The sequence below is a fragment of the Spermophilus citellus genome, assembly GCF_964194105.1.
Source record: "Spermophilus citellus genome assembly, chromosome: 15".
Taxonomy (NCBI): Eukaryota; Metazoa; Chordata; class Mammalia; order Rodentia; family Sciuridae; genus Spermophilus; species Spermophilus citellus.
This window is the reverse complement of record NC_138195.1, coordinates 43,970,955-43,989,788: the sequence shown is the minus strand read 5'-3', so window position 1 is coordinate 43,989,788 and position 18,834 is coordinate 43,970,955. Positions and strand designations below refer to the sequence as shown.

Below are 18,834 nucleotides of genomic sequence, written 5' to 3'. Positions count from 1 at the left end.
CCCATGTAGGAGAGGCCCCAGGAAAGGTCAGGAGGAGGCGCTTCCAAGAAACCTCTTCAAGGCTCCTTCTGGCTGATGTTTACGTGGTCGGGATAATCACACGGTTTACTAATGACAGAGCCGGCCCTGGTAGCAGGACGGAGCTCTCCAGCCCAGGGCCAGGGCCAGGGCTGACCAGGCCTTTTCCAGGGATTTGGGTAGGAATGCTGTTTTCGACCAAATGGAAACTGGGACTCCACTTCCCGGAGATGTTGGGCCTGGGAAAGGCACTTAGGGAGACTTGGAACTGAATTTTAATTTATATCTTCTCAATTATATGCTAAACGGAGACATTCATTTCATTTTTTTTTTTTTTTTGGTACCGGGGACTGAACCCAGTGCTTTGCATATGCTGAACAATCTCTCTATATTGAGCCACACCCTGAGATCCCCCGCTCTTTTTTTTTCTTTAATTTTGAGACAGGGTCTCACTAAGTTGCTCAGACTGGACTTGAACAACTGCCTCAGCCTCCTCCTGCCTCAGCCATCTCATTGGCCAGCCCTTTTCAGGTTAGTGAGCTACCTGTTTGTATTCATCACATACATACATTTTTAGGTAGGATCTTGCTATGTTGCCCAGGCTGGCCTTGAACTCCTGGGTTTAAGCTGTCCTCCTGCCTCAGCCTCTTGAGTAGCTGGGATGACAGGTACAAATCACAGCACCAGGTTTTAATAGTTTTTTTTTTTTTTTTTTTTTTTTTTTTTTTTTTTTACTGGGTGGTTTACCTTTTACTATTTGTCAAAGCTCTTTATCAAGAATATTAACTTTTTTTTTTCTGTACTGGGGATTGAACCCAGCGGTGCTTAACCACTGAGCCGCATCCCCAGCACTTCTTTAGTTTTTACTTTGAGACAGAGTCTCACCAAGTTTGCTTAGGGCCTTGCTAAGTTACTGAGGCTGGCCTTGAATTTGAGATTCTCTTGCCTCAGCCTCCCCAGCCACTGGGATCACAGTTGTGTGCCACCATACCCATAAGAATGTTAACTCTCTAGTCGTCAGATGTGCTGAAAATACTCTCTAACTTGCTTTTGTGTTGGACTTTGCTTAAGGCATATTTTTCTCCATATCCCAAAACATTAATGTTTACTTGTGGCTTCGGGGTTTTAATTTTTTTTTTTTTGTAGTTGTAGGTGGACAGAATGCCTGTATTTTATTTATTTTTACGTGGTGCTGAGGATCGAACCCAGGGCCTCACACATGCTAGGCAAGCGCTCTGCCACTGAGCCACAACCCCAGCCTGACTTTGGGGTTTAATGCCATGTTTTGAAAGGGTCTTTCCCACTTCAGATCTATAAGACATTCACTCATGCTTTGTCCTCTCATTCTGTGGTTTATGTTTACACCTAAATATCTTATTCATTGGGAATCTGTCCTGATATAATGAGTGGGACAGGGATTCAGCTAAGCAAAACTTTTTCAGTTCACTTTTTCCCGAGCGGACTGCCAGCGGCCCCAGACCGTTTCCTGCACACCTTCCTTCTCTCCCTGCTCTGAAACCAAGCCTCTCAGGTACCAAATCCCTGCCTGTGTCCGCCTTCTGGACTCGCCCTCCTGTCCTCTCCATTGCTCACTGGGATCGCTCTGCTTTTATGGTATATGTTGATATCTCCTCCTGACCCCTCTCCCCACTTCCCAGAGGGTTCCTGACATTCTTACAAGCTAACTTTTTTCTGAATGAATCTCAATATTTTACCGGACGTCCCACCCCATAAAAAGTTCATGGGGACGAGGAGTGCATTAAATGGTAGATGACAGATTTGCTGGCAGAGGAGTCTGTGCATTAGCGTCATCTCCTTCTACACAAGGAGGAGGGAAAGCGGCTTTCCCCAGGTCTCTGCCATCTCCCCCCTGATTCAAGGCTGGGGCAGAAAGGGAGTTCAGGGGGGCTCGCCTGCTGAAGGTGGACCCCTCTGCTAATGCTCCTGGTCTTTCTCCCACCTGCAACTTGTGTGGGGCAAAGCAACCCAGATGGAAAGTTCTGTCTGGCAAGAGCCTACTGGGGAGTCCCCTTCCTCTCCTATTTGATGTCCCAAAGAGGCTCAGTCTTGTATCTGCCTGGGGCTTGCCTCCAAGTCAGAGCCAAGCGACCACCTCGTGGAGCCTGGGAACCATTGGATCCCCGATGGGGCTGGTGGGTGGGAGAGGAGCACCCTGCTTGCCTGGCCTTTGCCGAAGCCTGTGGAGAGAATCTCCCACGGTGGCCAATTTGAGCTATCAATGGGAGGTCGCCAAACCCCACTGGCAGGAGGTACACAGATGGAGGAGGGGCTCTGGCACAGCACCCTGCACCCCGAGCCTCCCGCAGCCAGTGCCCGGTGCCCCTCCCCAGCCTCCTGAGGACACCCCAGACTCATCCCCCCTGGCAAGTCCTGCTCCTGGGAAGGAAGCACATGGCCGGATGCTGCCTCTCAGTTCAGCAGCGTGAGCCCCCGGGTGCCTGCTTCCCCTCAAATCTCCTTGATCATCACAACACTCATCAAGTCCACCTCTGAAATGTCCCTTTGGTCCACCCCTCCAGGGCCACTGGCTCGGCTCCAGGCCAGGCGTTGGTGACTGTGGCGCCTTCCAGTCCCCAGACGCAGCCTCTGAACAGCTCCCTCCAGAGCAGGGAGGAGCAGGGAGGGCCTGGAACTGCACGTGGGATCATGTCCCTAGTCGGTGTCCCCCAAGCTGAGGGCTCCCCACCACCCTTGGGACACAGCTCTCACTCCTGAACGTTATGTGGGGCTCCTTGTGAGGAGGCCCTGCTGGCCTCCCCCCTGGGGTGTCCCCCGAAGGCCTTCTCTCTCCTCGGGCTCCGGGTGCTTCTCCAGGTCGAGGCTCGGCACCCTCCCCCGCCTCCCCACCTGGGCAGCCTGTGAAGTCCTGGAGACAGGTGAGTTCCCTGTCCTCCCAGAAGCCTTCCTTGTCCCCCCAGCCCGGGCCCAGGGCCCCCTCCATGTGCCCCTGTTCCCTGACCGTTCCCTTAGCACTGCTTGTCGGAACCACTGGGCTCTCACGGCACCGAGGGCCTGGAGGGGCACGTCCCATTGTCCCCCTGGCACCTAGATCCTAACAGAGCAGCTCAGCTCGTGGGCGTGGGGCAGCTCCCGGGCGTGGGGCAGCTCCCTGTGGACAAGAGAAGTTCAGTTTTCCCCTCGGCCTCTGAAGAGCAGCTGTGGGGCTCAGGAGCCCTGTGAGATGGGGGTGTCCCCTAACTTGGCAGATGACCTGCCCGGCAGCTCAGGGTCCGGCCCCATTGTCACGGGCTCTCGGAGCCACATGCCCAGGCGCTGCCCCGGCCACTTGCCTGACTGGAACGAGAATGACCCTTCCCTGAAGGGCTCGGCGGGCCCCCCTTTGCTTAGCCGTTTATCAAGCTCCGGGAGAGCAGGCAGGTAGCCCCGAGGGCGGCGGGGCTGCTTCTGATCAGCAGCATTCATTCTGGGCCCTTCCTGGCTGAGCGGAGAGCCACATGTTCCCATTACTCCCGGCTGCCGCCTTGGACTTGCCCCTTGACCTCTGTCCTAATGACAAGCAGACCCTCTGCCTCCCCTTCCCCGCTCTCCCCAGCCCAGGACAGCAGTAGGAGCTAGGAGGGCGGCCCCTGGGCTAGGGTGGCCAAGCCATCCTGGTCACGGTCACCCACATGGGCCAGAGTTGAAGGACCCTGGGCTTGGCCAGGACTCCTGGGGCCAGAAAACCTTTCCCAGCGCCAACTTGGATGCCCACAGGAACAATGGTTTCTCCTGAAGGTGAAGGTCCTGCATGTACATTAGCGCCTCAAGACAGAAGGGGCACTTGGGGGAAGCGCAGCTTAGGAGTGAGGCCAGCCTGGCCAGACCCTGGCTCCAGCCCTCGCAGGTGGGCACGCCTGGGTGAGTGTGAGCTGCTTCCTTCTGGAAACTGGGCTGGTGGGGCTGCTGTGCCAGAGACCTGAAGGAGAACCAGTGTGTGACCGGTGCCCAGGAGATGGACATCACCCTGTCATCCTAGCAGAAGGCGCTTCTCACCACGGATTCAACCCCAGCATGGTGGTTTATTCCCAAGGGGCCTCCTGCATGCTGGGCCCAGCTACAGACAGCACAGGGCACGTGCTGCAGAAGGGCAGCCTCAGCAGAGACTTTAAGGGAGCTGTCAGGTTTGCTGAACGGGCATCAGAGCATCTACCTAAGCCATGCAGCAGAACCTGTGTGGTCACCACAGGAGGTAGGCACGGTGGGCCTGTTCTGTGTTATTCCCCTGTCCCACCGTCAGGCCCACCCCAGGCTCCATCTCCATGCTAGAACCAGGGGACTGTCTTTCTCTGTGACCTTCCTATCACACAGCTGGGCTCCGGGCATCTGCACTGTGGCTCTCCCAGGACATAAGGAGGCACATCAGAGCAGCAGCCACGTGAGCCAGGAGTGACGGTGACACAGCCGTCTGACCAGGCCATTACAATAGCAGGTTTAGTGCACTCACTTAAGAGTCACACTGACATGGCTGGCTGATCACTCCCAGTGTGGCCACTGTCTAGCCGTGTGACTTTATGTAAGTCACTCAACCTCTCTGTGCCCTGGTTTTCTTATCTGTAAAGTGGAGGTAAAAACAGTTCTTACCTCTTGAGGTTCTCATGGGAGGATTAAGTGAGTTAATAGGTGTGGAAGTCTCAGGATACTAACTGCCACAGACTGGTGTCTGTCCTCACCATTATTGTGCAGGCGGAGTCCAGAAGAAAGCTTGTTGATAAGGACAAGTCCCTCATTCAGGTCTATTCAAATGCTGCCCCAGCCCAGGACCCTGCTCATCTTTCTGCTCCTGCTTTTCCCCCTGGGGTCTCCAGCAGCTCTGACTGGCTCTGCCTCTCAGCCCCCAGACTTAGCATGTCTCATCCTGGGTCTTCAAGCTCCTAGCGGCTCCTACCTTGGACGCAACCTGGCGCCTTGTTTCCTGACCCTTCTCCCCAACCCGAGGTGGGAGGCTCCTGCTCTGCTCTTTGTTGAAGGCAGAACCACGGGCGGGCAGGGCTTCACCCTCCGTTGGTTGTTCCTGACCCCCTCTCTGTGCGCAGGAGGTCAGGAAGACAGCGTGTGTGACCCGAGTCTGCTGCTGCCTGAAAGCCTGGGACCCAAGCCCCTTCCCTTCCCTGGGCCTCACTGTCCCCTTTTGAGAGGACTGTACTAAACACATCTGGTGACCCGTGACCCCACGACATCCATGACAAGTTGGTGTTTTTCTTGCAGCCCCGTGGGTGGGTGCTCTCGGAAAGTTATCTGCCGGCTCTGTCACCCACGTGCCTGTCACAGTCCCCAAGGAAGCACATCCCAGGGAAGCCACACTGGTTTTTTTTCCCAAGCTCTGCAGAGTCACGGCTAAGGGACACGCAGGAGCCAGCGCTGCTGTGGAAAGGCGCCTTGGAGGACGAGTGGTGGGCGAGGGCCCTTCAGGACCAGGAGCGCAAGCTGGTCCACGACCTTAAACTTGGCTTTTAGAAACACAGCAGTCTTGTTCCCGGGAGGCTGGCACACCCACCCAGGGAGCCGCACTTTCCCTTCTGCTTGTAAACAGAGGGGCCGCCTCACAGCTGCTGGGGGCTTGTGGCTAAAGGCCCGGCCTCCCAGCCCTCTCCGAGGCTGTCATTGAGGTACATTTAGTGAGGTCACTTTCTTTAACATCAACAGCAGTTCTGTGGCCGGCAGGACTGACCGCATCACATGTGGTTGATGCGCCCAGGGACACGGCCAAGCCTCGCCTTCCCCTGGCCCCCCTCCAAGCCCTTTCCACTACCCTCCCCACCCTCCATGCCCCCCAAAGAGCGACAACTTACGGGGGGGCCGCGGGGACCGATGATGGACATCCCGGAGTCTCCAGGGGCACCCTGTGGGGAAGGAGGAGGGGAGAGGGAGCGTGGGGCGGGGGCAGAGGAGAGGGCGGAGGAGACTAAAGGGGGTGCTGGCAGGTGGGGCGGGGGGGACCCCACGGGCCAGAAGGAGGCCAGGGTGTAGAGGAAAAGGGAATGGGTGGGAGAGGCCAGAGTGTAGAGGACAAGGAGTTGGGGAGCACAAAGCGGGTGAGCGGAATGTCCCCGATGAGTAGAGAAGAGCAGCAGGAAGCAGCAGAAAAGCCATGTGGGCAAGAACGTGAGGTGTGGGGGACAGAGGAAGGGGACAGACAGTGACAGGGAAGGGGCAGGCTCAGCTAAGGCTGTCCAGGCCCCCAGGCTTTACCAAGTTCCAGAGCCCCCAGGTCTTCCTCCCTGTCCATCCCCAAACACCTGTCTGGCTGCAGACCTTGCAACTGGTGGACGGAGACCGTCCCTGAGCGTGGGTTTGTGGGACGGGGGATGGGGACACAGACACACAGTGTGGGCCCACAGCCTGGGACTGACAGGTGGAGGTGGCCTGGAGTTTCTAGGTCTGGTTGGAGGCCACCCTGGGGCGTGAAGGCTGGGGCACAACCTTTAGCTCTGCGGGACAGAGGATGCTGGGTGAGGAGCGCCAAGCGCTGACAGGGGTGGCTGAGCGTGAGGTGCGATGCTGAGGGCACGGGTAGCCCTTCAGGCGAGGGGCAGAAATGCTTTTTGTCCAATGTCTCGTCTCCCGCACAATGAGGATGACTTCAGATTCGCCGGTGTTTTTGCCAGGACAATGACACTGTGAATTTTACAGGACGTAGTGGAGCACAGTGGTAAAAGCCAGGGTGCTTGGGTTTGAAGGCCCGCTCTGCTCCTGACCCCAGCTGGGTGACCTGGGGTGAGCTGGTTTGCAGCAGGGGTGACAGCACCGTCCCACTGGGTGCAGGTGAAAACATCACAGCCTGATGCTGCAGGGTGCTCAGCACATTCGGGCCTGGGCCTTTCTCCTGGGGGTTCCACCCCCGGCCGGGGTGTGACCAACAGTCTCCTGCCTTTGGAGGACTGCACGGCCTGGGGACGGGCATGCTGGGTTCCTCTCCAGCTCTGACACCTTCCAGCTGGGTGATTTGGGTGTGTGACTTTGCCTCCCTGTCCCCAGGAACACAGGAATATGAAACTTCCCTGGAAGGGTTACGTCAGTGACAGACATACTTAAAACAGAGCCTGACAGGACTCATGCTGAATACGTGATGCTGCTGTTATTATTATTGCCATTGTTGTTATTTTGGGAGACTCTGCTGGGGAAATACTTCCTGTGCCATCCTGGGAGTGCTGAGCTAGGCGCCCGGAGGTTTGGCTTCTAGATCCTGCTCCTCACTATTGCTGTGGGACCTTGGGCAGTCCCCGCCCTTCTCTGGGCTTCAGTGTCCTCCTGTCACGTGAGCTGCTTCCATAGCTTGTGTTCTGAAGTCTCTCAAGAGCTCACCAGGGCTGGGCTGCTGGGCTCTGGCTTCCCAGGTTCTCTAGGTTCTCTAGGTTCCGGGGCCCCCTGGACATTTCCAGCCACTCAACAGCAATGAGCTGGCCTCTTTGCCTAGGGGAAGGGTGACAGCCTGGCAGGGACCCAGAGCCATGAAGCCCCATGAAGTCACGAAGGCAGGGCAGGGGAGACCCACTCCTCCAGGAGGGCTGGGGGCGGCCCAGGAACCCCAAGGCTCAGGCTTGAGGGTGTGGAAGCTGTCAGGAAGCTGGCAGTTGGGACAGGCCTGTCGCACGCTCTGCCCACACGGGCGTGGCAGGGGAGGCTGGGATGGGGGTGCTGCGGGGGACTCCTTCCCGGCCACCAAGAGTCTTACTGGAACCAGAAGGGTGGGTGGGGCGGACGGGGAAAGTATGGACTCACCTTCTCGCCCGGTTGGCCCTTCACTCCCTGGGACAGCCACAGGTGACACAGGATGCAGGGAAGAGGGGGAAGGAGAGAAAAAGCAAGAGGGTGAGAGACAGGCACCGACCAAGAATGCATGTCCACAGCACAGCAAGCAAATGGAGGAAATCACCGTGAAATAGAAAACAGCAAAACACAGACATTGACACGCGACAGATCCCCCGGCCAAGAAGCAACGCATGTGGAAGCTCGGCCTCGCCTTGCTCCAGGCCTGGCCGGCTGCTCCAACCACCCGGGAACGGTGGCTGGGGCTTCAGGAGGCCCTCTCCAGGGATGTGCATGAGTGTGTGTGCGTGTGTGCGCGCTTGTGCGCATGAGAGAGAGAACTCAAGACCCATGTAGGTCAGTAGGTGTGTCCAAGAAGCCATGGCCCAGCTGGCTAAGTCCATGGGAGGGGGAGGTGAGGCTGTGGTGGACTCTAGGAGCTTTGAAGGCCCCGCTGGGGACCAAGTACAAAACTCTGCCAGGCTAGACAAGCCCAGAGCCCTTAGGGTTGCCCAGGCCAGGGGTGGGGGGAGGCAGAGGGACATGGGTGGATGCACATATCTGCACACCTGGAGGGCAGGTCAACATGAAGAGAAAGCTGGGTGGAGGGCCAAGGGTCCCCAGGAACAGGGTGCATCCACCCTCCTCCCAGTGAGCCAATGGTGCCCCCTCTGGTGACACATGGTAATGACCCAGGAATTTCACAAGCTGTTCTTATCAGGAGGCTCCTGCCAGGACCCCTAGCTGGCAGCCAAATGGGCCCATTGCCACATTTAAAATAGCACAGGCAGTGTGAAGCCCCAAAGTGTCTTGAAAGTAGCCTTGGCCAGAAGGAAGTGGGAGACCTCCTGTGGCTCCCCACCTCTCCCCACTGCTGTGGGTCAAGATAAACTCAGAGGGGCACTTCCTGGGGGGAGGGTGGGCAGATGGCAACAGGGCCCAAGGAGGAAGGCAGGAAGGGTGGGGGCAGGAGGCAGGGGGTGCCACTTTGTGTTTTGCAGCCTCCCCTCCAGGCCAGCCCCTGCCCGTGGGGAGAGCCCCTACCCAGCAAGCCCAGGAGAGGATGCAGGGTACTGTTCCCTGCTCTGTTCAGGGCCCAGGGGCTGCTTGGGTGTTCTGGTGTGGACTAAGTGGGAGAGCTTCTAGGGGGCCCAGGGCTACCAACGCCCATTCCTTGACAGACAGGCTTGGGGGGCCCTGGGGAACTCAAAGCTTTGTGGCACAGAACACTTGTCTCTGGAATGTCTCAGGCCTTGGGGGCTTCGGCCCCAGGACCAGACCCTCTGGAGAGCTGTGGTACGGTGGGTGCATTGCCAGGATCAGGAGCACAAGTTTGGAGTCTGGCTGTCCGGGTTCAAGTCCCTGCTCGGCCACTTCCTGACTGTGTGACCTTGAGAAAGACATTGTACTTCTAGGCCTCAGTTTTCTCGTCTGAAAAACGGGGTTGGAAGTGATGGCTACCTCCTGCAGTTCTCGTGAGGACTGAGTGAGCTCATAATGCGTGTGAAGCCCTGGCACAGGGCCCAGCATGGAGTCAGCGCTGGCAGGGGCTAGCTGGGCCGTCTCCCATGCTCACACCAGGCATGCAAATCCACACAAGGATGCCACAGCCATGCCCCAGGCCATCCCAGCCCAGGAGGTGAGGTTCAGAGGCCAAGCCGGGAACGGCATAGGGGGGAGGGGGATGGTGGGGGAGGGGAGGTGCCCGGGGAGCCAGGCTGGAGGTGGAGGCCAGGGCTGGGGGAAGTCAGGGATCAGGGGGGCGCCGCCTTGGCCATGTCCTGGACCAGGCCGTGTGGCAGTGAGGCTAGTGTGTGGCCACTGCCTCCTCGGGCTGCAGCCTTTCTGGCCCCCTGGAGACCAGCATGGTGAGGCTGCCAGGAAAAAAACCCGGTGCCAGGACCTCGGGGCCTGGTGCCAGCCTTTCCATTTCTGGACAACACTCTCCCTTTTATCCATTCTCATCTCCTTTTCTGTCTTCATTTCTCAGCGGGAGACACTAAGTATTTTCACGCCCTGGTGAGGACCTGGAGGCACTGCCTGGCAGCAGGCCCTGGCTTCCCTATCTTTGAGTCTCCAGGTCCACAAGACCCCTCTGGACACTGTGGGCCTATGGGCGGGGGGGTGGCAGGAACAGCTGTAAACCTGACCGGGAGCTGCCAGCCTCGAGGCCTCCCAATGCAGAGGCTCGGCTTCACCCCATCACCCAGGAGGTGATCTGCAAAGAGCTTTGTTGGTGCAAATTTCTTGGATTTTTTTCTCTTGCTTTGTCAGCTTTTTGTGGGGCTCAGCTTATCCAAAGGGGACATATTCCAAGACCCCCAGTGGACACTGGAAACATTAGATTGTAACGGGTCCTGTATATACAGTTTTTTTTAAATACATACATACATATACATACCTATGATAAAGTTTAACTTATGAATTAGGCACAGTAAAATATTAACAATAAATATAAAAAAATAGAAAAATTACAGCAATATATTTTTTAAAGTTATGTAAATGTGGTCTCTCAAAATATATTCTTCTTCTTATTATTTTAATACTGAGAATTGAACCCAGAGGTGCTTTACCACTGAGCTACATTCTCCAGTCCTTTTTATTTTTTAATATTTTTGTTTTTTTGTGGGTACTAGGGATTGAACTCAGGGGCATTACCACTGAGCCACATCTCCAGCCCTATTTTGTATTTTATTTAGAGACAGGGTCTCACTGTGTTGCTCAGTACCTCACTTTTGCTGAGGCTGGCTTTAAATTTGTGATCCCCCTGCCTCAGCCTCCCGAGCTGCTGGGATTACAGGCGTGCGCCACTACGCCCAGCCCTTTTTATTTCTTTTATTTTGAGACAAGGTCTCACTGAGTCACCCAGGCCAGTCTCAAACTTGCAATTCTCCTGCCTCAGCCTGCCAAGTTGTTGGGATTACAGGCCTATGCCATCATGCCTGGCTTCAAAATACCTTATTATGCAGAGCAATATTTTTGGACCACGGTTGACCACAGAGACTGTGGATGAGGGTGAACTTCAGCAAAACCCTATTTTGAGGTCTGAAGACTGGAATACAATTTCTTCCCTTCTCTTTCCCTGTCCCTCCCTGAAGGTGCCCCTTTCTCTGGGCTTGGGGTGGGCAGCATCTTGCCATGGTTTGGAGGACAGGCCAGCATGGAGAAGCAAGCAATGGCCCCCCGAGCAGGTTCAAATGGGCCAACTCACCACACGTCCAGGCATCCCAATGGCACCTTTGTCCCCCTAATGAAGGAGGCATAAATAATCAGTTGGGGCTGGGACCCGCCAGGGTGACCCACAGGCTATCTGTGCACCTGGTTTGGGGTACAGCCTGCCTGGATGGCACGGGCAGCTCCCGTGACCCAGACGGTGAACCACTTCCCTAGGTCTGTGAGCCAGAGTGAGGAGCAGCGCCATGCTCCGCCACTCCTCCCAGTGCCTCTGCCCATGGATGGAGTCCTCCCCCTGCCTCCCCACGGCCACCTCCAGCACATGCAGGACAGACGTGAGCCCTGTGGATTCAGCCGCATCACGAGCTTCAGATGCGCAGAGGGAGCTGCTTTGCTTCAGAGCCAGGGGTTACATCTTCTTGCTCTGGAAATCTGCTTATTAAGTTTTGTTTCTGTCTCTTTGGGTAGAAAATATTTTTTTTGCCATCATGCGCATGCAGACATCATAAAGCCGGGGTGGGGCCTGGAAGGATGGGGAGTAATGAGGTGTAGAAAATAGGATCACGTTTATCTGGCCGGTGGGTGGGAGAGAACTGTGTTCCGGAATGTGCAGGTGTGTTCTGGGGTGACGGTGCATCTGCTGACCCCAAGGAGGCAAAATGTCCCCAGAGACCATTGGCATCCCAAGGCATACGTGAGACACACTAGAGAATAGCAGTCAGCGGTGGAATTAGGCTCCTGATGACAGGATGTCTTCAAGACCAGTGGTGTTCTACATTTGCTCAAGAATGCTGAGGTCGCAGTGCAAGTCATGAGCACCGACTGTTTCCTTAACCTCCCTTGGCATCAGTGGGTTGAATGGAGATTACAAGAGTCTGTTTCTGGTGGGTTGCTGGGAGGATCCTAGAAGCGACATCTCTGGGAAGCTTCCGCCTGATGCCTGGCACTTGGTCAGTGCTGGACAAATCGCATCTGCTAGTGTTCAGCCCAGCACGGCCATGGGCAAGGGGTTGTGTTTCACGCCTTTTCCTTTCCACAGTGGCGCCAGCATCAGCAAATCTTCACGTGGGTCACTCCCAGCTCCCTTCACGTGGTAGCACAAACAGGGCTTGACCCATGGATGTGAGATCTGCTCGTCCTGCTGAGGTGGCCAGGCCAGAGCTGGCAGTTGGCTGTGACATCCCCATGGTCCACTTGCTTTGGGGCTTTGGATGATCTTTCAGGATGTGTGTTTTGGATTCTTTTTTTAAACTAATGTTCTTTGCAGTCCTGGCCATAAAATGCTCAGGTTGGGGCCGGCATGGAAGGGCCAGAGCCGGGGAGCTGTGCAGCAGGCCCTGCTCTGGGTGGATTGCCCCTAAATGCTTTTTAAAGGTGGATGTTGTAAGAAAAAAAAAAGCCTGCCCACGCTCCCCTCGGTCATCTGATTTTTCCCCTCCTTGGATTTCACAGGACCGATTCACCGTCCTCTGCGGCTCCGTGGCTCTTCCTTACAGGGAGAATTTCTGTTTTCAAGGCTAAACATTCTTCCACATGCATTTCATTAAGAAAGCCAGTGCTGGGCATGGATTCTAGAAGCTGTTGGATTAGTCAAATGGCTGAAGTCTAATTTATGTCTAAAGGGGGAGTAGAAGGGACACACAGAACAGTGTGGAACCCAGTGGATGTGGCAGAGGGACAGGGCAGAGCTGTCCCACGTCCCCCTCCGTGCCCCACCTCAGCTCTCTGGCCGGCTACAGCATCTTGCCTGTGCCCCGCCCCAGCCAAGGGCCCGCAGTATCCGTTCCCAGGACTCCTCTCCCCCATGCAGGCCTGACTCCATAGCCATGACTAGACAACTTTTAAGGTGGGTCTCAAATGTTGAGCACGGACCACAGGGAACAGCGGTATGGAATGGGATGTGAGAATGTGTGCCTCAACCAGTCCACCACTGAAGTGTGGGTGGGTGGACAATGTATTTGATCTCTCAATTTCCTCACCCCTAAAATGGGCACAATCATACCCATTGTGCTGAGCTGTTGAACAAGCCAATTCTGAAGAATGATTAGCATAGGGGGCACCTATTAAAGTTTCAGTAGGAAGTGGCTATTAGTATTATTTCTGCTTTTATCTCAAAGTTCCCATGATTCCTTGGCACAACCTCTCTAGAATTCAGAAATAAAAACAGGGGGAAAAACCAAGTTTTTGAGTTTGCTCTTTTACCAGAGGCATGGGTGAAGGAGGGAACAGTTGTTGGTGTCAACTAGTGAGCAGGGGTCCTAGTGCACCAGGAGCTTGCCAGCCCTCTCAGCCCTCATTACAGGACCCTCCGTAGAGATGAATTCCAGCATCGGGAGGGTCTGCTGCCGTGATCCACCTGCCTGATGCCCCAGGAGGGACACCCAAGCCCTAGCAGTAGCTGCAGGCTCCAGATTTTCCCCAGGCTCCAAGGTGGAGGGGCTGGGAGTGGCAGACAGGAGACTCCAGAGGGGCCTCTCACTCAGAGACACCGGAGGGGAGCCAGCTGCCCAGCGCGGCCAGCCTCAGGCCGAGAGAGGGCAAGGTCAGGTGGGCAGTGTGGCTCAGCTCAGTGGTGGAGCACGAGGTCCTGGGCCAGCCCCGCAAAGTCAACACAGAGGTATAAATAAAGGATGCGTTACTTACTGGGAGCCCGGGTCTTCCGGTGGGGCCCTGAAATAAAGGAGTGGAGAGTGAGGTTGGCGTGGGTCAGGGAATGGGAACAGCCACCAGGCAGCGCTGCTGCGGCCAGCGACACCACCCGGCAGTCGCCTGCGTCCAGCTGTCCTCTGATGAACAGGGAGGCCTTGATGGGCAGGCTTCCTTTCAGCTCTTACATTCAGAAAACCAGGTGGCCAGGGGCTCCGGCGTGCCCAGGCCCAGGGGTGGGAACAGGGAACAGGGAGACAAGAACATCCTTTGTCACGACTTAGGACCATTAGGATTGTGGGTCCCACAAGCATGTCTGCTCTCTGAGCCCTCTGCCTCGCTTGGGCAACGTCCGCTGCACCACGCATGGGTGCTGGCCTTGGTCCAGGAGGAGGTGGGGGTGGGCACTGGGGATGGTCTTCCCTGCCCGCCAAGCAGGGGAGCACCTGTCACCCACTGGGAAGCTCCTGGAGGACCTGTCACCTCTCAGCCCATGGCTCATGGTCATGGAGGTACAGGGGGAGCACCCCCAGAGGATCCTGGGAAGCAGTGGTTCTTCCTGTGACGGCTCTGACCAGAGTCAATCACCCATCCCACGGCAGGTCAGTGTTGGGTGGGAGGTGGGGGGGCTGGCCCTTGGCACATGGGGGCCTCAGAGGCTCCGGCCACCTGTGTTCACGGATCACAGCTCTGTTTCTGGAACACGTTGTTCACAACCCTAGCAGTTCTGCCTGGCACAACTGTGGGCACAGGAGAAGAACTCCACAAAATGGATCGGAGATGCCCTGGAAAAGGGAACAGTCATGAACCTCACCATCCATCACAGTGGTTCCCTTCACAGCCATGTGCAGAGGGAGCAGTTTAAGAACCAGTCGAAACCAAGGAAGCCTGTCTGTTCACCATGGGGTGCCAACTCCCCGATGCATCCAAGAGGGTGGCTGAGAAGCTGTCCTGCTGGCTGCCTCCTGGGGTGCCCGGGAGCACCTTGCAGGATTGGGGAGACTCCTGGGGCTCATGAGCAGCTGGCCCCCCGCTCTGGGGTGCAGGACAGGTGGAGGCATCTCCGTAAGGCAGATGGGTCAGGAGCAGGTGCTCAGCCCACCTGAGCTCAAATCTTGGCTCTGCCACTCACTGGTGGAGTGACCTTAAGCAAGCAAGGGACCTTAAGCAGTCTGGTTTCTTTGTGTTTCTGTTTCCTTGAAAATGGGAGAGCACTCGTTACCTATCTTTTGGGATTAAATGAGATCTTGTGTGTGGAGCGCGGAGCTTGGGGCTGGCAGAGAGCAAGCACGAGGACACCGGGCTGTTACCACTGGGGTAGGAGGGAAGGGGACAGGTGGGGGAGGGGCATGGCGCTGGCCTGGGTTCCCCTGGGTACAGTGTCTCTCCTTCCAGATACCATGCTCTTCCCAGAGACCTAAGGCAGAATGGGGGTGGGTCCGGGTGTCCCTGAGTAACTGCAGAGGTAAACACAGGCAGCAGCAGGGGTTCTGTCCCCTGTCCCTTAGCGATGGTGTAGTGACTCTCGATGACGGGGAGACATTGGGTGAAGGGGCAGGACTCACCCCATCCCTCTGCTCCCCCTGCTCCTGGCCTGGGGGAGCCCTGTTTCTTATAGGAATGGGCCTGAGGAGGCTTGAGCTCCTGGTCATTTGTGAATGAACGAACCTGGTGGCCCAGCCTCCAGTTGTCCAGACCCCAGGAAAGACAGCACGGGCCCCTCCTCATACCACAGCAAGGAGCCCAGGCCCTTCCCTTCTGACCAGCCCCTCCCCGAACACCACCCAGTGGGACAGGAGGTGGGGCGGTGACGTCCTGCCCCAGGGAACGGACTGGCCTGTGGGGGTCCCAACCTCACGCAGAGGGTCTAATGAGGAACAAATGGATGCTTCCGTCACAGCCCCTTGTATGTACAACCGGGTCATCCAGGTGGCGGGACCCTCATGAGAACACACAGGGGGTCCCATCTCAGGCCCAGGACCAGGAAAAGCTGTGCTTCCCAAACCACAGGCACATCCCTACTTCACTGTCCCCCAAGTCTCCCCCAAACTGCCCTCCTCTTTGCTCTGACCACCAGGGAGCTCAAAACCAAGTCTTCCTGCCTCTGCTCTCTGTTTGCTTGACTAGTTGATAAACCGCCTCCTCAGAATGAGGGAGGATAGAAACAAATGAAATAATAAATTAATAAAAATTCACAGAATAACAATCTCTTCCTTAAAATTAAAGACCTTTTAGGGAATCATCTAAGGAAGCTCTGAGTCTAGGACCAAATGAATTAACATTCTCTAAATGGAAGAAAATATATACATGTATGTAATGTTCATGTGAATATATACTCCTCACAATAGTCCGAAACCATGACGATTCCCATTTTATACATGAGGAAACTAAGGCACAGAGATATTAAATAACTTGTCAAGTCAGAGCGAGGAGTGGCAGTGACAGGATTGGAGAGTGGGCTCCAGAGCTGTGCTCCTAGTCACTGGGCCACACAGTCCGCATGCTGACCTGAGAGCACCTCACACGCAATGAGTGACAAGGGTCATGCTCACCTTGCCTGGCAGCTGACATTCAGTGTTTCCCTATAGTCCTCCCTATTCCCATGGGCATCTGACTCAGCCTTTCAGTTCCCAGTATTAAGCACATCTTCCCATCTAACCCAGGGACAGCCGACGTCAGCGGGGACACTGGCTCAGATGGATGGGGAGTAACTGGCTACATTGATTAGCAATGTCTGCCTTGGGCAGGAGGGGGGGCTGCAACATCAACCCATCCTCCATGGTTGTGGATAGCCCTGGCGTCCACCGGAAGCTGAGTCTTCCCATCAGAGGACAAAGCCAGCCCTGAGATACACCCAGAGGGCAGTGGACAGGCATCCGGTCAGCACTCACCTCTGGCCACTAGCGTCCTTCTTTTGCAGGAAGTGGAGAGAACAGGGTTGAGGAGGTGACCGCCTCCTTGGCTAGCTTCCTGCTCCCTCCTCCTCCTGCCTTGTGGTTTGGGCAGAGGTTCAGGGTGTCTCTAGTGGGAGGAGCTACCTGACTCCCCGGCTGGTGGACAGGTGGGCCAAGACTGAAGCAGAGACCCACTTCACTGCAGACCCCAGAATGGCAGTGTCCACCCTGGCTGGGAACAACTTCCGGGTGAGGCAGGCACAAACTCTCAAAATGCTAAATTGCGATTGTGAAAAGGATCCTCCAGCCAGGCAGGGACTCCGATGATGTCCCTGGTGAGTCCTAGTGGGCTGGTCCTGGAGGAGGCTCCAGCAGGGGGACAAGGAGCCCAGCGTCCCAGCTCTAGCAGGTGATCTCTGGACGTTCCCTCTGGTGGTTTATTTTAGAAGATGGATGATCAGAATTGCAGCCTGACATCCCAACACTCTGTGATAAACCAGCCCTCCTCCTTTCAAGGAAAGACTTGATTTTCCTCTTTCCCTGGGATCTGCCAGACAGGGGATCTGACCAGACAGGATCCCCAGCCTGGGTCTGAGGGTGTTTCAGGGCATGGATGAAATATTATATAAATAACGGTCTCATTAAAAATCGGGCAGGCTGCTCTCACGGGTACAGATCACGAGGAAAACAACTCTGGAAATGATTTCTCCCAGCGATGGACGGTGACGGGGAAATTTCAGTAACCTTGGGAGAGGTCTGCTGCGGAGGCTGAACCCTTTCAGCTCCAACCCCCCTCAGCGCCCCCAGCGCCCTCTGAGTCTCTTGTTGAGATATCAAATGCTGTTGCTCAAAGGACACGTGCTCCCGTTCCCTGGATCTATTACCTCCGGGAGACGGGAAGACGGTCTCCTTGGGCTCTTCTCGGGTTCTTTGGAAATGACCCAGATCCCCTGCCCACCCTGGGAGTGGAGCCTGGGAAGAGGAGCCACTTGGTGCCTCTAACTTATGTGTCATTTCCCCAGCTGATTGCGGACACTGCTCTCATTCAGATGGCCACCAGCTCTACCTGCCCCAAGTGACTTGGCCAGAATGGAGCTGCCTGCTCGGGGGCGTGGACGCTGAGTGCTCCAGAGCAGCCCCCACCTGGAGCCGCCCCTGACCTGCTTTCTTCATGGACAGAAGGATCAGGGCGGGCTCTTCCTTCTTTCTAGTACCTGCTGCTTTTTGGTCTCTAGTTGCTTCTTTGAAGGACAAAGGAGCTGGTTTAAAGAGGGCCAAGCCAGACTTTGGGCATGAAATTAGGGCCTGGTTTGCCCCTGGGGCCGCCACTGTCTAGCCCTACAGGAGCACAGAGATGTGTGGAAAGCGAACTAGCGGCCTCCATCCCCATGGAACATTCTAGAAGGCCTCGCAGAAGCACAGGAGGCCCCCGGAAGACAGCCGCCTGTGTCCCCCCTGAGACCCTGTTACCGGTAGATGACACAGACTTTCAGGTGTGCGAGAGCTGGCCGCCGAGTGAGTACTTACAGGAGGTCCTGAAAGAGAGACAGAGAGAGAAGCCGGTCAGTGCCACTGCCCACAGGAGGTCTGTCGCCCTCCAGGAATTCTTAAGCTGGGGAGGCGTTTCCATCTGGTCTTGGGAGGTGGCATTTTCCTGGCTCACTTTTGCCACCATAATCTTTTCCCCCTTTATTTCATCTCCACGTTTTCATGACTGAATGGGAAATGCTGAGGTCTGGGACCCAGGCTCAGTCCTGCAGGGCACCTGACAGTGGTCCCCAGGCCTCCGTTTCTCACCCCACAACAAGGGCTCCCCGGGACCTGCTTGTGCTCACGGTCCAGGTTGCTTTCCACAGCGCGGGATGTGGGCACCAAGACACACTGAGAAAGGTCAAAATGACATCCAAAGAGATCAGGAATGACAGCGCGCGACACGCAGTGGAAAACAAGCAGGAAGGGGCAGGGCGGGACCGCCTCTCAGTCGTTCTCATTCAGATCCCCGCCTGATGTCTGTCTGGCAGGCCTGATTTCTGTGCGGTGGTGAGTCAGGCGTCCTGACCCCTCCTGGGTCTGCCGCCCGCTGCTGCTTTCCTGCCGCCCACCTCTGGGCCCCCAGCCCAGCTGTCCACGCAGGCCTCTCTTCCCCTCCTCCCTGGGTTCCCTCTCCCTCCAGCCCAGCCCTGTCTCATTATTGGCAAGAATCACAGTCAAGTGTTTTAAGGAGACAGCAAAGGGAGTGGGGGCCCCGGAGCAAAGAAGGTAGAGAATGGAAGGTGCCTTAAGATAAGGACCCTTAGTGACTACAGACAGCCTTTTCCCAAGTGACCAGAGGCAA

The 18,834-nt window shown here is 56.1% G+C and overlaps 1 protein-coding gene across 1 annotated transcript in view; it reads right to left on the bottom strand.

Moving 5' to 3' along the window:
• Positions 1-18,031, bottom strand: part of LOC308634326 (uncharacterized protein) — a 91,580-nt gene extending 73,549 nt beyond the window's left edge. Inside the window, exons 1-5 of the mRNA XM_081268143.1 lie at positions 18,027-18,031; positions 13,603-13,629; positions 10,997-11,032; positions 7,759-7,785; positions 5,829-5,879 (exon numbers count right to left, since the gene is read on the bottom strand). Of these exons, the coding sequence (XP_081124269.1) occupies positions 5,829-5,879; positions 7,759-7,785; positions 10,997-11,011 (93 nt within the window). The 5' untranslated portion in view covers positions 11,012-11,032; positions 13,603-13,629; positions 18,027-18,031. The remainder of the gene's footprint in view (positions 1-5,828; positions 5,880-7,758; positions 7,786-10,996; positions 11,033-13,602; positions 13,630-18,026) is intronic.
• Positions 18,032-18,834: the final 803 nt, after the last annotated feature.